The 14,731-nt window shown below is 42.5% G+C and overlaps 1 protein-coding gene across 3 annotated transcripts in view; it reads left to right on the forward strand.

Moving 5' to 3' along the window:
• Positions 1-14,513, forward strand: part of Meltrin (disintegrin and metalloproteinase domain-containing protein meltrin) — a 148,728-nt gene extending 134,215 nt beyond the window's left edge. Inside the window, exons 18-22 of one of the 3 annotated variants that reach the window (XM_075676293.1) lie at positions 1,586-1,697; positions 5,990-6,131; positions 6,737-7,100; positions 8,913-9,025; positions 12,965-14,513. In XM_075676293.1, the coding sequence (XP_075532408.1) occupies positions 1,586-1,697; positions 5,990-6,131; positions 6,737-7,100; positions 8,913-9,025; positions 12,965-13,025 (792 nt within the window). In that variant the 3' untranslated portion in view covers positions 13,026-14,513. Of the gene's footprint in view, positions 1-1,585; positions 1,698-5,989; positions 6,132-6,736; positions 7,101-8,912 lie in introns of all 3 variants that reach the window. The other 2 variants (XM_075676292.1, XM_075676294.1) reach the window with 2 other exon arrangements.
• The last annotated feature ends 218 nt before the right edge of the window (positions 14,514-14,731 follow it).

Consider the following 14,731-nt stretch of genomic DNA (forward strand, 5'->3'; position numbering starts at 1 on the left):
GTACAGGTTCACCTTGGTAGAAATGGCACAGCAGGACAGGCACATGGGAGTGTTATCTGAGGACATTTCCACAGCTCAATAAGTTACTACCACCTATTAAATGGCATTTTTTGTCTGCATATATACATTGAACCTACAGCGCAGTGAAGTAACTTCTGCCCAATATGTAGAGAGCGCTGAGCTTTTCTTTCTTTGCAGCCCTTGCCTATTGCCTACAGCCATAGCTCTTTCACGTCATGGAAAGAGCAATATAAAATGTGAGAAGCACAAGCTAAGGAATGTGCTGACATAACAGTAATTATTCGATCTGGATGAATATTTAAGCTGGGTGCAGGTTTGGGAGGTGGTTGGATATATTTAAACCAACTCATCTTATATAAGTAATGTGTTTAGTTTAATAGGGTAATGTGCTCGTTTCCCGGCCACGACGGCCGCATTTCGATAGGGGCGAAATGCGAAAAACGCCCGCGTACTTAGATTTAGGTGCACATTAAAGAGCCCCAGGTGGTCGAAATTTCCGGAGTCCTCCACTATGGCGAGCCTCATAATCAGAAAGTGGTTTTGGCACGTAAAACCCCATATTTTTAATGTGCTCGTTTTCTTTGAACATTCCATTACGAATTAAAAGGGCCATACTAGTGGTGGCAGCCTACTGGTCATACAAGTGCCTGTTACGTAAGCCTTTGCAAAAACACTTCACCACATTTTCCAGCCCTAAAGGATTCTTTTTGGCTACAGGATCCCTTGTTCCTTGCATGGAGGTGCATTTACCAAGTGAATCTTAGAGCAGTCGTTTTTTTTTTTTTAGTGATAATCTGCAGTGGTTTTACTGAGAATTCCTCATTTTGAGACTGCCTCAAGATTAATTATTTTAATTGGTGCAGAGTTTCCTTCCCTTACTGAATCTTGCCATATGTGCATCATCAATGTACAATGTTGTTGTAATTAGTCCCTCTGCTAAAGGATATGAACATTAATTTTTAATCTTACATTACTAAGTGCGCAGACTTGCATTAATGTACATCTAACCATTTTCACATTGTTTTATATATTTAGTACTGTCATAATCATTAAAATTGTGGCGATTTTCTTCCTTTATTTGATGGATCCCAGCCACGGCGGCTGCATTTCGATGGGGGCAAAATGTGAAAACACCCATGTACTTAGATTTAGATGCACGTTAAAGAACCCCAAGTGGTCCAAATTATCCCGGAGCCTCCCCCCCCCCCCTCCACTACGGTGTGCCTCATAATCAAATCATGGTTTTGGCACATAAAGCCCCATAATTTTCTTTTCTCAATTTATAGGTCGTATTGTCTGTAAAGAGTAATTGTGTGTATTGAAGAACATAAAGCAGGGTTCTTATCCCATTTTTCCTCGCCATCTAGCCTGTCTACCCTTCGAAAGGAAGTAATATTTGGTTTGGTGCTTTAAGCTCACACTTTATGAATATTTACTTGGTCGAAGTTCCTTATTTGTAGACCCCCCCTCCTATGATTGTTCTTGAATGAAGTAGTTACTGTGCAACTAAAGCTGTGGTGACCAGGACAATGTGGTGACCACGATGATGCGTTGTCCTGTGTAGGTTTGCAACAGCCGTGGGAACTGCCACTGCATGGTGGGTTACGCACCTCCATACTGCAATTATCCAGGACCTGGTGGCAGTTCAGACAGTGGTCCTGCATCAGACCCCTCAGGTACCTACAGGCTTACACTCTGGCATAAAGCTCACGAGAACAGTTGCCCTATGGCAGAGGCTGAAGGAGTTCTTTTACAGTAGGATGTGGTAGTGCTCTTACTTCCCTAATGAAATTCGCTTTTGTACCTGAACCTAATGCTTTTGGAAACCTGGGTTGGAATAGCATAAATATCTTCTATTGCCCTTCATCACTGACTTGAACACTGTCAAGCTGCCATTAAAGGAGGATTGGCCATTCAGTGCACTGGGTCATAAGAAAAATTAGAAGAGAAATGGAAAATTCAATTTTACCTGCTCTGCTTAGTCACTTGTTGAGTGCTTGCAGCATGGCAGCTACAGTACATAGCAGGATGTGGTCCTGCAACATGGACACATGTACTATCACGAGAAAGTTTCTAGACCACAACTGTAGTGAAAGTTTTTAGACTATTAAGCTGCCACAGTCATGAATGTTCATCCTTGATGTGCAACATGGAACTGAAGCATGTTTGCTGAGCAGGTTAATATCTCTCAAACTTAGATGAATTTGCCTGACTGTATGAAGTTACAGCATAGTGCCATGAGTATCAAGTGTCAGCACATAACTTTGAATGCAGTGTTGACATTATTGTTCTGTGGTCATATTCAAAACAAATAGTATAATGTGAAAGCCTTGTTTGTGTGCTGCATTCAGCATCTGACTGCCACCTAAACTATTCTTTGTGTTGTCATTGTTGGTGCTGGTGGAATTTTATTTTCTCAGCTGTTTACAGGTACCAACAATGAATGCACATTCAGGATTGCATCCTGAGGCAGCCACCATTTGCCCATGCATGGCCACATCAAGTGGATGTTGTGCAATTAACCTCAGTGTAAAATGCTTTGTGCCAACAGTGATATCAAATTTAATAAGTGCTGATATAATACAGCTTGCCTAGAAGGCATTATGCTTTGCAATATTGAGCTCAAAACAGAGGAGTTCATTTTGTTCACAGCAGTGGCCAGCAATGATGCTGGCCTCTACGACTGTCTCAGATGATAAAGGTACATATTGAGGCAAAATAATTTTTGCTGACCAAGCTTCATAGCAGTGACTGACATCAGAATTTGTGATAATTGGAATTATTATTAACTCAAGTTCCCTATTAGCTTGTTCAATAATGACTTTTGGAGCATGTTCGTGGTTGCAGAATTGAAGTCAACCAGTACTCAAAGCATAACGTTTTGCTAGAAACTTAGTGCCTAGCACCAGTTTTGAGAAATACAAATTCAAAATGTGCTATGAAATGCATTGCTGTTTCACTTCAGTTTTCTTTACTACATTTTACCATCCATGACTTCTTTGTGAGCTACTTCATTACCTGTGAAAATCGTTAATAATTATGAGTGCTCATATATTGCACTGGCATAAAATACTTAATTTTCACTGAGCAAGAACAACAAGGGGATAATGTTTTAAGCAATTACTCTTAACAAGTGTTTCTTATTTTAACTTTTCTTTCCTGTATCTTGTAATTTTCACTTGCATATATGACCATCAGTTACAACAGCCTCACAGTCTTCCAACAAATGGCTCGGGTGACACTTCTGAAATGGGTGCAAGACAGGAACTAATTTAATATGCTAGGTCAATTTTTCTTTCATTGGTAGCCATTTAGTACAGCCCCATTTCAAACATGATTTCAGCAATATTGCTTAAGGGACCCTTCATTGATGTCTTGGCGCTCTCTTTAGCTCTTGGCGCTCTCCTTAGCAAGTGACAAAACAGCCTATAGTCGGGTACAGCTTAAGAAATAAGGGAGGCCCCGCCCCGATGACTGAAGCATGACAGCCAATTGCCTCATGACTAAAGCTCAAAAAACCGTGTTTTGAAACCGCGTGATTCTCGGTATAAATAAATACTTTTGTATTTTGATTGCTGGTTTGGTAGAGCTGTCATGATTGGAATGCTACAGCACATGCCGGATCACGACAGAAAAATAATCCTGTGCGTTCTACAACGTCTAGCCTCGTCTGCTTTTTAGCTTCATTGCAAGGGACAAAACCAGAAAGAGCGGCTCTGGATGGCTTTTGCACTGGTTTACATGTACACAGCACACTTGCTACTTGTTTTCCGAGCTTAAAATGAATCAGATGTTCTTTAACAAGTACTTAAAAAAAAAAGAATTTATCTAAACCATTACAAACCTGGGCAAGAAGACGATCGAGGCAGGAAAGGTACAAAAATGCATCATTCATTGTTTTAAATAAATACTCTCGGTTTTAAATAACATAACAGCTGTATTTTTTGGTTTTGCGTTTTCACAAACTTATTTTCAAAAATGTGATAGGTGTTTTTTTACAGCAACAAAGTGCATGAACACACCCACCGCTAGCATTAGGCAGCAGACTTTGGCAAACTTTCCTCGTCGTAATGTCACTTTGGAGCAAAACGAAACGCCATGGAACAAACACGCAGGATGTTTGTTTGTAGCAGTGTGTTGCTGCAGGATCCTGTTTTCAGATGAAGAGTAGCGCAGAGTCAGCGATGCTCGCTGCACTCTTTCGTCACCAGATAACGACTAAGAATAAATGCACACGGCACAAATGGTGCATTGTAGGCTCGCAATAATATTTCCGGCATGATAGACCACCACAAACAGTTTCGGAATTCACTCTGACAAGGGGCAGACGCACACGACTGATGCAACTCAGCCTAGTTCGAAGCGCGGGCGGCCATCTTCTCCATCCGCAGGGTCACCGGCTGTCCGGATCATGACGTCAGCCTAGAGTGTGCGCCCATTGGTGGAGGCTTGCGTGCATCCACCTTGGAGGAGCGAATGCCCCTTTTTTCTAAAGATGTACCCGACCATAGTCTCAATCAACAGTGATCCGCTGTGCTTATTCAGTTTTCACTGGCAGCTACCAACAGGTTTCTTCAATTCAGAACAGACAAGGCAATAAAAATGTGGCAGCAGGAATGTACCATTCCAAAGTCTTGTAGGTACTTTTGAGAGGCAGCTTTATTGCATTGCTGTGCCAGTTGATTAACTTTTCTTTGCTGCGACATAACAGGCGAATTATGAAAATATAAGTAGAACCTCGTTCACACGTTTTAAAAAGGCACGAAAAAATGCACTAACCGAGAAACGTACGGTTCGAAGTGACAAAAAAATTGGACAGATGGCTGTAGTTAACATCTATGTAATGCGAAGCGTTGCGCGAATCCTTGTGCATGAGGCATGAGACACCGACATCAACCTGGTAGGGCTTTGGTGGTCGGAGACACGTACATTTTGTTATTTCCTATTGTGCAGTGTTTAAATATGGCAAAGGGAAACCAAAACAAAATCGAACTGGTGGGCAACGCCGGATGCCGCTGAAGCGAAATGTGACGTTCACATTGCGCCGCCTGCAGCAGGCGTGCTTGGATTATCGCCTACTAAAGCTGTGCAGTACAGTAACAACAGCACTACGCCCTATGTGCTGTAAGACAGATGGGTGAAGATGCTTATCGCAGCGGTTTGGTGGAATAAGAAACTGAGTGCGCACCGGTGTTTTCACGCGAAACGAAATGAGTGGGCAAGGATTGCAGTAAAGCTGCTGCGGCAAGTGGCTATACAATGTTCTTGATCGTTTGCGTTTTGCACATTTTCTTTTTTACATGGGATCTAGTGGCTGGAAAACGTATCATACGATTGCAGTTTGGCGATGTACTGAACGTTGGTGTTTTCCGGGAATGGGGGGTATGAATTGGTAAAAAATAAGCATAGCTATATTGGATAAATTTTTGTGTTCTCGATCGTGAACACTGGCGGTGGGAAATCATATGTAACAGATATCAGCGAGGCTATATTGTACATTGAAATCCACAATGCCACACTGACATATCAGTGCTAAAGTCTCAGTGAGAAATAAAAAATATAGAAATTTGGCGTTCACTTTTTTTTCTAATAACCAGCCTCTTACCATAAAATTAAATAGTTTTGAAAGAATACTTTATCGCTCTAAACTGATTTAGTGCTCCTCTTTAGTGTCACTTTAACAAACAATCCTCATTGCTGCCAGTAAATCAGTCAGCTAGCAAACCCTAGAATTCACCCCCTTAATTGCACCATCTCGCTGATATCAGTAGTGAGCTGCACATATTCGTATTAGATCTGAGCAACCTCGGTGTGGGCAATGTTAGCCAGAACTTCCATGCCCTATATTTTCATTGTTTGCTGAGCAGTATGCTACTAGATTACAAGTACTAAATCCTGCTAACTATACATCTGTGTTAGATAGTGGTGAGTAGGTTAGCTGACAAATATTGCTCTTCTTTTCTTTCAGCTGGTTACAGTTTTATGGTGTCCATGTACATAATTTTCCTGTGCATCGTGCCTCTGGCTGTGATCACCAGTTTCTCCATCTACTACTTCCGCCGCCATCTGAAGACGTGGTGGATGACAAAGGCTCGCAAGGCAGCAATAAAGTAGGTCAACTGCTTTTTGTCACATTGGATTATCTATCTGAGAGTGATTTGATAACTATTGCACATGTGGTATGTTCAGGAACTGAATTCAGGAACTCTTGAAATGAATGGCAGATGACTACGAAAAGTGCACACAATCACGGAGCAAATTCTAAAATAGACCACAGGCACCATACTGTTGTCAGGTTAATGTTCTCATGCATAACAATTGAGCTATGTTTGCTCTAAATATAGTCAGTGCTGCGATCTGGCAGCTTTCTGCTGCAAGCCAAAAAAATGTTCTTCGTGGTGACATTTTCACTACCTGTACCACACGGATGACTCCAGGTTACTTGGAAGTGCACACAATATTAGGGTATCTCTAGTCCCTTTTAGGCTTCAAGCCTAGCTAGGAGCAACTGGCATTGAAATTCATTGGTGCTTTTTTGAGGATGTGTGTGCGTGCAGCCACAAATGTGGAGGCACTCTCAAAACAGTAAAGTTGTAGAAAAGAGGAGCTTGGAACAGGTCACAATGTAGGCACATAAATGTGCCGAGTCTTTGAAAGAAAACATTAATTGTGCACTGTTTTAGCCTTGTTCAATGCTGTCTCTCTCCTTCCCCAGGAGTCGTGCCCAGCAGGTAGGCCTCGACCGGCGTGGAGGTCGGCCCCTGTCCAAGTTCAGCATTGATGCTGAGGCTATCAAGGCACTCAACATCTCGGGCCCAGTAACCCAGCACATGGCTCCGCAAGAGCCACTAGTACCCAGCGCACCACCATTGCCGCCATCACAGCACCAGAAGCCACACCGCAGTGTGAGCCGTGAGCGTGGCAGTTTTCGCAGCGTGGACATCTCTGGACCTGTGCTGCAGAGCTCAAGCAACAGCCACATAGCTCCAACCCGGCCAGCACCTGCCAGACCTGCACCTGCCCGGCCTGCCCCAGGGCGTCCTGTGAGCGTCCAACGTGCACCCTCCTGTCCATCACAGGTTGGTATTTTCACCACAGCTGTGGTATAACTGTCTTTCACAATAGCGAAACAGGCAAAACAGCTTTCTTTAAGCAATGCTTTTATAATGCAAACTTCTGTTAATTGAACTCCAATTTTTCGGTTAATTTGATCCTGTTAACATATCTTTGAGACCAAATTTTCATTATTTCTATCCTGAATTGAGTCTTCGCCGAATAATTAGAACTTGGCTGGCCATAACGCACACGCCCGATGCCTATGATATCTGTGGTGACTTCAGTAGTGGCAGTGTTCATCTCGGCAATGCGCAGAGTACGCAGAATGCGTCGACCATGTGTCATCTCCCGTCGAAAACTCCTATTTTCGGCCTTTCTCGGGAAGATATTGAAGCAAAAACAGTAGCTCACTTTGAATTATTACTGTATTTACCCGATTCTGACATGAAATTTTTTTTGTCTAAGAAAATTCATCCAAAAATTACTTGGACCAGTGCTGTCCAGTACGAAACCAAAACTGCGCTTGCGCTGTTTGTATGGTTAGTGTGTACTAGAACCTTTCGTGAGTGGCGCAACCTCAGCCCACTGCCTGACGCATTTTGTGTCGCCAGTAGCGGCGGCACTGCAGTAGGCAACTATTGAAGATGCAGCGCAGGAAAGCTCATTGTGCATTGAACACGCCCAGCCTGGAATGCGCATCAGGTATCTGACCAGGCATGCGCTCTTGACAGGCCGTGCATAGATCCATGGTTTGCATGACGTGTTCCACAGTTAGCAATGACAATGCCACCGTTGTGAGCTGCACTTCGCGAGACACGAGCTACAAGGCGTGGAATGCGTCAGTCTGCACACTGCCCATATATTCTAGTTCACTGTAGTACGGTTACTACATAACGCGACTGTATTGCGGTGGAGCTGACTTTAGGAAACCAGGCCGCCATTGTGCAATACATATTATACCTTTGCCCATTTTTCTTGCTAAAAAAGTCGGGTGCATGTGAGATTTCTACTTCGTTCTGGAGCTTTAATGTCATTTAAACATTAGTTTTCTATATTGGACTCATAAAAAGTTGGCACACATTTGATTTGGGGCATGTTAGAATTGGGAAAGTACTGCCAAATAAATCAGTGGTGTGTTTTGGCGTTTTTTCTGCGTCTTGTTTAATTCAACCTGCCAGATAACTCGACCTATTTCGTTAATCCTGTCGGGGTTGAATTAACAGAAGTCAACCGTAGTAGTAAAAGCTGTTTTGTACTAGGAATGATTAGGGACTTTTGGGGCAGGTAACTTTAAAAGTTAATTGAATTAAGCTTACCGCATAAAATGTTCAGGTCTCTTCTGGCAACACAGTCAAGTAGCTAGAGAAATACCAGAGGAAGAAGCTGACAAATGCAAAACTGCAAAACGTCAGAACAAGAAGTTCTTAATGTTTCCGATTTTGTACAGAACCCAAAACATAAAGTTTTTGTTTTGACTTGGTCGGGGACCCAATTTTTCAATTGCATGATATTATATTAAAGTCAGTAAGGTCTCTTGCTGCCAAAGTAGAAAATGCTAGATAGGTGACCATTCGAAGTGTCTTTCCGAGGTATTACTTTAAACTTGATGTTTTTGTGTCCCAACTGCCTCTCTTCCTTAGTCAAAACTTCACTGCAGTGATCTCTGGACATTAATTACTGCTGGTTTTCTAGCTACAGAGCATGTTCCTGCTTCTTCCTTTAGTTTATTAAGTGCACCCTTACACTCCTTATTCCCACGTATCTGGACTGGCCAACTTGATGATGCACTGTTCTTTCATTTATCACATGCACCCTTGCTGTACAACTTCATGCAGGGGAGCATGCGTGGACGCTCACGTGTAGCACGCTCGGCAAGCCAGCGCAGCAATGGTCCTCGGCCAGCACATCCACCGCCACCAAGGCCTCCTGCACCCCCTGATGGGTCCCTGTATGATGACTGCACCACAACTCTTGAGTTTGATGGCACTCCTCTTGCCTTTGTGCATGATGATACGAACAATTCACAGCGCCCACTTCCAAATAGGCCACTGCCTGCGCGTCCTGCACCGGTCAACGCACGACCTGTGACAGGAGTGGCTGCACTTGCACAGAAATTTGAGAGGAATGCGACAGAGTCTTCACAGCCACTTCATGGGAGAGCACAGCCCATGGCAGGGCAGCGGTCTCACATGACAACACTTTCTTGAGCATCTGTCATGGCACACTGGCATTGTACATTGCATCAGCATGTTGTTCCTTGGCCTGAACTTGTGAACATTTCAGAGATAGACAGCAAGGCACCTGGGGCCATGTATTCTAGTGATTTTTGCATTTTCCATTCTTCTTGCCCCTCTTCACTGGCTTGCATGATCACTCGCTGATAAGAAATGAATAGAATTGGAGGAAAAGAAGCCTTACAAAATATGACCCGTGTGCATCTTGTACACCCATGGATGTAGATATAGGCTGAAATATTGCTATACAGCCACTGTTTGCTATGGAAGCTTATTACAGATCCCTACTGCTAGCGCACAGTCTACGTATTAGTATTGGAGCCTTGCAGATTTCATATTATAAATTGGTGGCTCTCTTTAAAAAAGCAAGGGACCAGATGCTGCTAATTAATGTCTTGTTCGGTGCTTCTATTTTCATTTGGGCACATGCAGAAAGTAGCATCCTGCAGTAATCTTGCTGTAAACTATGCCTAAAAAGATGCAGTGTGGCAACTTATTGGACAAAGCCAGTTGTGTTTATTTGGTGCACATCGATAATTGCATCCTAGTACAGTAAAACCTCGTGAATACGTAGTTGGCGGGGAACGTGGATAAGGTACGCACTAAACAAGGTACTAATTAACCAACAATGGCAGATCAGTGGCTATAGACTTACCGGCCTAAAAAAGCTTGTGAACTCTCACTCAGACACATATGCTGACAAATTTTATTTGCGAGCAGGCAGCAAAAAATCTTCAGTTTTCTGTCCGGAACGTAGCTCGCTCTCCACCAATGTGCGGCCATCCTTAAACCGGTTGTACCACTTCTTAATCTGTGTGCTGCTCATAGCATCGTCACCGAAAGCCGCATGAATCTTCTGAATGGTTTCCACTTGGCTGTCGCCCAGTTTCTGGCAAAATTTGATGCAGTAGCGCTGCTCCAGTCGCTCCGCCATTTTCTTTGCAATAAAAAAACCGAAGATGGCACTGTGCACTACCTCACTCAAACGCTGCGTCCCAGCAACTGACGCTATCGGCAGGCGGGAAAAAATTAGCGCGTGCGCACGAATGTTCAAGGTCAGCTGATGCAAGCGTGCTTGTTTCATATTCATCAGGTGTTCGCCAAAAAAAAAAAAATAAGGTCGGATACTTTTCTAACAGACCTCGTACACTCAAGACAGTGAACTTGGCTAAAAGGGCACAGTGCCAGTCACATAGTTCGTCCTCTGCGTGGAGTTTCTTTCAAGCATGAGTGGCATTGTTAGGTTAGAGCATCGCACACGTAATGCGAAGATGTCATTTCTTAAATTAATTAGTAAGTACAAGTAATTTCCCCTATGTTGTCCTTGCTGTCTTTGTTGGCTTCTCGCGATACGATTAATGAAAATCGGGCCCCTCGTTTAACCCCTTTTCTTCTCATTGTTAGAAGATGCACTTTTAATTTTGCTGGGAGGTGCCTCGCTGCATGCGCTCTGACATGAAACGGTTAAAAGGCATCTGTTGAAGTGCGTGCCAACTGTTTCATTGTTGGAATGATTTTGGCCATCTCGTGCACTATAACCTTTGGTTACCATTATATCCCAAGTCATTGCCCATCCCTGAGAGTTCACCCAGCCTCGTTTTCCTGTAAGATGTCTTTATCATGAAAACTACATCAAGAAACTGCCCACCCTGTGGACAACTCCACTCATAGCCATTGTAATAACATTGTATAGCTGCTGTACGTGGAATTTTCTTGCCAGTTTAGTTTTCCGCTCTGAATGTGAAAACACAGATGTAATACAGTTAAAAAACCTCGATATAACAAGTATTTAATTTTTCATAACCCCTTGTCTATAGAACACTATGTATTTAGAACTTCAATAGAGTGGGTGTAAGTTGGCAAGATCGCCTGGACCGTGACTGCGCATGACTGTAAGTTCGGCTGAGCTCATACGCAGCCTCGCACCCTGCTTTAGAGGTAATCTGCCCCGTGTGCAAAGAGTAGGCATGCCGAGACCGCGTGGCACAATGTAAACTGTCTTACCACGCGTTTAGTATTGCAGGCTGCGTAATCTCGAGTTTCAGTAACCCATTGGAGCGAGAGGCAGCCGAAGCATTCGCTCTCCGCTGCCGGCGCTTTTCTTGATAGCGCTGTCCCAGTGCAGGCGACACTATCAGCAGGCGGAGTACAAGCGAAAGCGTGACTGGCTTCGCTTAATTCATACCGCCGAGAAGATGTTGTCGACGTACATGGCATGAAACCGTATCATTCGTCGCTGACTCCAAAGTTTATCAAAATCAATTGTTTTGTCATTGAAATTTGCTTTTTTTTATTGCGACTGAAAAATTTACCGGCAACTGTACTTATTTGCATAAAAGGTATAATTTCAATAGAACAAAATTTCGATATAACGAAGCAAATTGCCAATTTTACTGACTTCGTTATGTTGAGGCTTAACTGTATATGCAAGTTGAATCACCGACTGGCACCCACATGTGATTCTGCAGCAGTTACAGAGCTTCTCAACCAAGAAAATTTCAAAGCCACCTGTCATGAAGCCTTGTGTGATAGCTTTAATGGGGCAACTTGCAAATGAAACGTTTTGCATCATTATGGGCAGTCTATATAAAGCCACACTGCTGTTTGTGCCCAGCTTTCTTTTTGTGCTTGTTTCATGAACTTGGATGCACCATTCCTGTTTATGTGCATACATGTATTACATGTGATGGGTGGGGAGTAGATAGTGACTCAAAATATTATGGTATTTCTCGTGCGGCCAGCAGTCATAAAAATAGGCCAGGTTTTCTTTTTCCTTATTTGTTCTATGCCGGTCTTATTTTTTATTTTCTTTTATCTGTTTCTCAGCATTTCTAGCATAACACTTCTAGGCTGAGGATAACATTGTGAAAATTTTCATTCACCTGTGTATGATTAATTTATTATGCATTTCGGTGCATAATTACCCACTGTAGCAAGTTAAAGCAATGCATAATTGTAGTAATCAGCTCAGTTGGGTATTTATGCAAGAGCTGATTGTCGATGCAAGTAATTGATTGCATTAAGATGCGAGCCGTACTCAGGTGTTGCGTTGCCAGTGCTGATGCAAAGGGCAGTTATATGAGCTGAAGTTGATAATGGGCACTCAAGGAATTGTTTCACTCAGGTGCAGAGGGATCAAATCGGTCACTCAGCCAATAACCTACTTTTGATAGCTGTATCACGCGCATGCATGCACAAACACACACAAAGTGAAGTTCACAATGCATCACACTTTCAGTTCATTAAGATCACGAATGCCAACATACATGCTGGTTTCTTTTGTTCAGTGGTAAACTTTCTTATAATACTCTCAGTATTAGGTGTCCTCATAAGTTTTATCACTTCAGTTGTTAGCTAAAAAATTGGTGGAAAGTAATGCTGAGAATGAACTGAAAAAAAGATTGCAAATATACTCAGGTGTGTTTACAAGTGTTCCATTTTAGTCCACATTATCATCTTAAGTCATGCCTTTTGCACCATCTGGCAAAAACTGCCATTGTATGCACAGTTTATGAGAACAGTCTGCATATGACAGACGAGTTCACATAATTTTTAACATTCTGCATGGTGGTGCTGGTTTTGTCTGGTGCAAAAGCTATGCCTTGTTAATTGTGCGTGCCAGTGTGCTCATCACAGTTTGCTCTGACATGCAGGAAGTCTTGTGAAGTGAGTGAGGCACCCAAGAGCGTTGCCCAGTGGAGTCCCTGTACATAGGTGACAGATACTGGTGTGTGGAGTGCAGTGTGGACAGAAACACCTATAGTTGGTGCATATTGGGCTGTGCCCTTGGTTTGATATTTGTATGAATTGCACTGGTATTAGTTGAAGTTGGTCGTTTAACATCGTGTTGAGCCAGAATCTGAACTCATCAGATTTCTGCATTGAATAGTGCAGTGGTGGTTGATTGTTTTGAGAATGCACTCCTACTTAAATGTTCTGCCATGGTACAAAGCTCATTGCATGCTGTTTTAATGTAGTGTGCTTTCAACCTTTATAGTCGCATGACAGTTTGCAAGGCTTGAAAAGCCCTACAAGTAGTCTTGCACCATAATGCCTTTGAATGAATGCTGCAGTGCAAACTCTGGAATTTCAATTATCAGACGTTTCTACTGTTGATTGGATTGCTCCCACATGGCAGCCATTTGGCATGTAACCGTTAGTTTAAGATTTGTCTGTGTTTTGTGCTTAAATAAGAAGTGTCTGAATGTGTTAGAATGCAAAGAATTTAGGTTTTAGAATTCCCATTTCTGAACGTACAGTGCAGCAAAGCTATCTACACAGGAGCCTTACCATTTACCATAGAGTGGCTTTATAATGTTGTTGCGATTGTAAAGCAAGCCAGACCAGGGCAAACATTTTGGATGTAGCAAGTGCAAGCAGTGTTTAGTTATGCAATGTGTGAACAGTATTGCAGTGTTGGACATATTGTGTGGAAAGAAGTTATTGTATCAACTAGACCACACTGCACAATATTACTTTCTCTAGAAAGCAGAGATATTGGAGGATCCATGTTAACATTTCTTTTTACCAGTATTAGACTTATGACAAAACAAAAATAAGGTGATGTGCATGCTAGCTTCTTGCAGTTCTTTGCATGTGATACAGAGGTAATCTAAAGTTGTGATCCAAGCGCACAACAGAATGGCACTACGTATGTAGAAGACGGCAAGGCAAGCATATGCCCAATTCTTCTAGGTTCTGCATAAGTGATCCTCCTGCCACAACTTCTTGCTGTGCATGTTTGTTTCTGTAAGTGCCTATTTATAGACATTATGCATCTATTCATATCTTGTGTTTTTCATCTGTGAACAGGAGACATGTGGTTCCTTAAAGAAAAATGTTGCCATTTCATCTGCATGGCATCTGCAGGCCAAGCATTTCTAGTTCATGTGGCAGTTGTTGCAACACAGTGCTGTCATAGACTAGACCAAACAATTACTTTAATAGCGTTCAGTCTTGCAAGAGCATAAAGTTTTTTGCCTGTGTCTGTGTGCAATATAGACAAGCTGCACATTTTTTGTGCAGGACTACCACTAGTGCAGTTTCAAAGTGTGAATGTCACAGTTTTATTTTGTTCTTGTACATATGTATTTACTGTGTTGAGCAAACGTCGCTTCTGTGAACAAGTATATAAGAAAAATATATAAATATATATATATATAGACTTATACATATGTACATAATAAACTGTTTATTTATGAAGCGTGTGTTGGCCCATTTTTACTCCAAAGAACATGATGGGGGGTATAAGGTTGCAAGAACAAGAAGCATACAGGAACTTGGAATCCCTTTTCCTGCCCTGCAAGTCCCTTATGTTTTTGTCTCGTATAGTTCATTGCTTCGATCTAAATTGAAATGTGTGGCCTACGTCCCTGTGACCAGCAGTGCTGAAAACCAGTCGCCCATCATGTTGCGATAAA

This window comes from Dermacentor variabilis, unplaced genomic scaffold, assembly GCF_050947875.1.
Source record: "Dermacentor variabilis isolate Ectoservices unplaced genomic scaffold, ASM5094787v1 scaffold_12, whole genome shotgun sequence".
NCBI lineage: Eukaryota > Metazoa > Arthropoda > Arachnida > Ixodida > Ixodidae > Dermacentor > Dermacentor variabilis.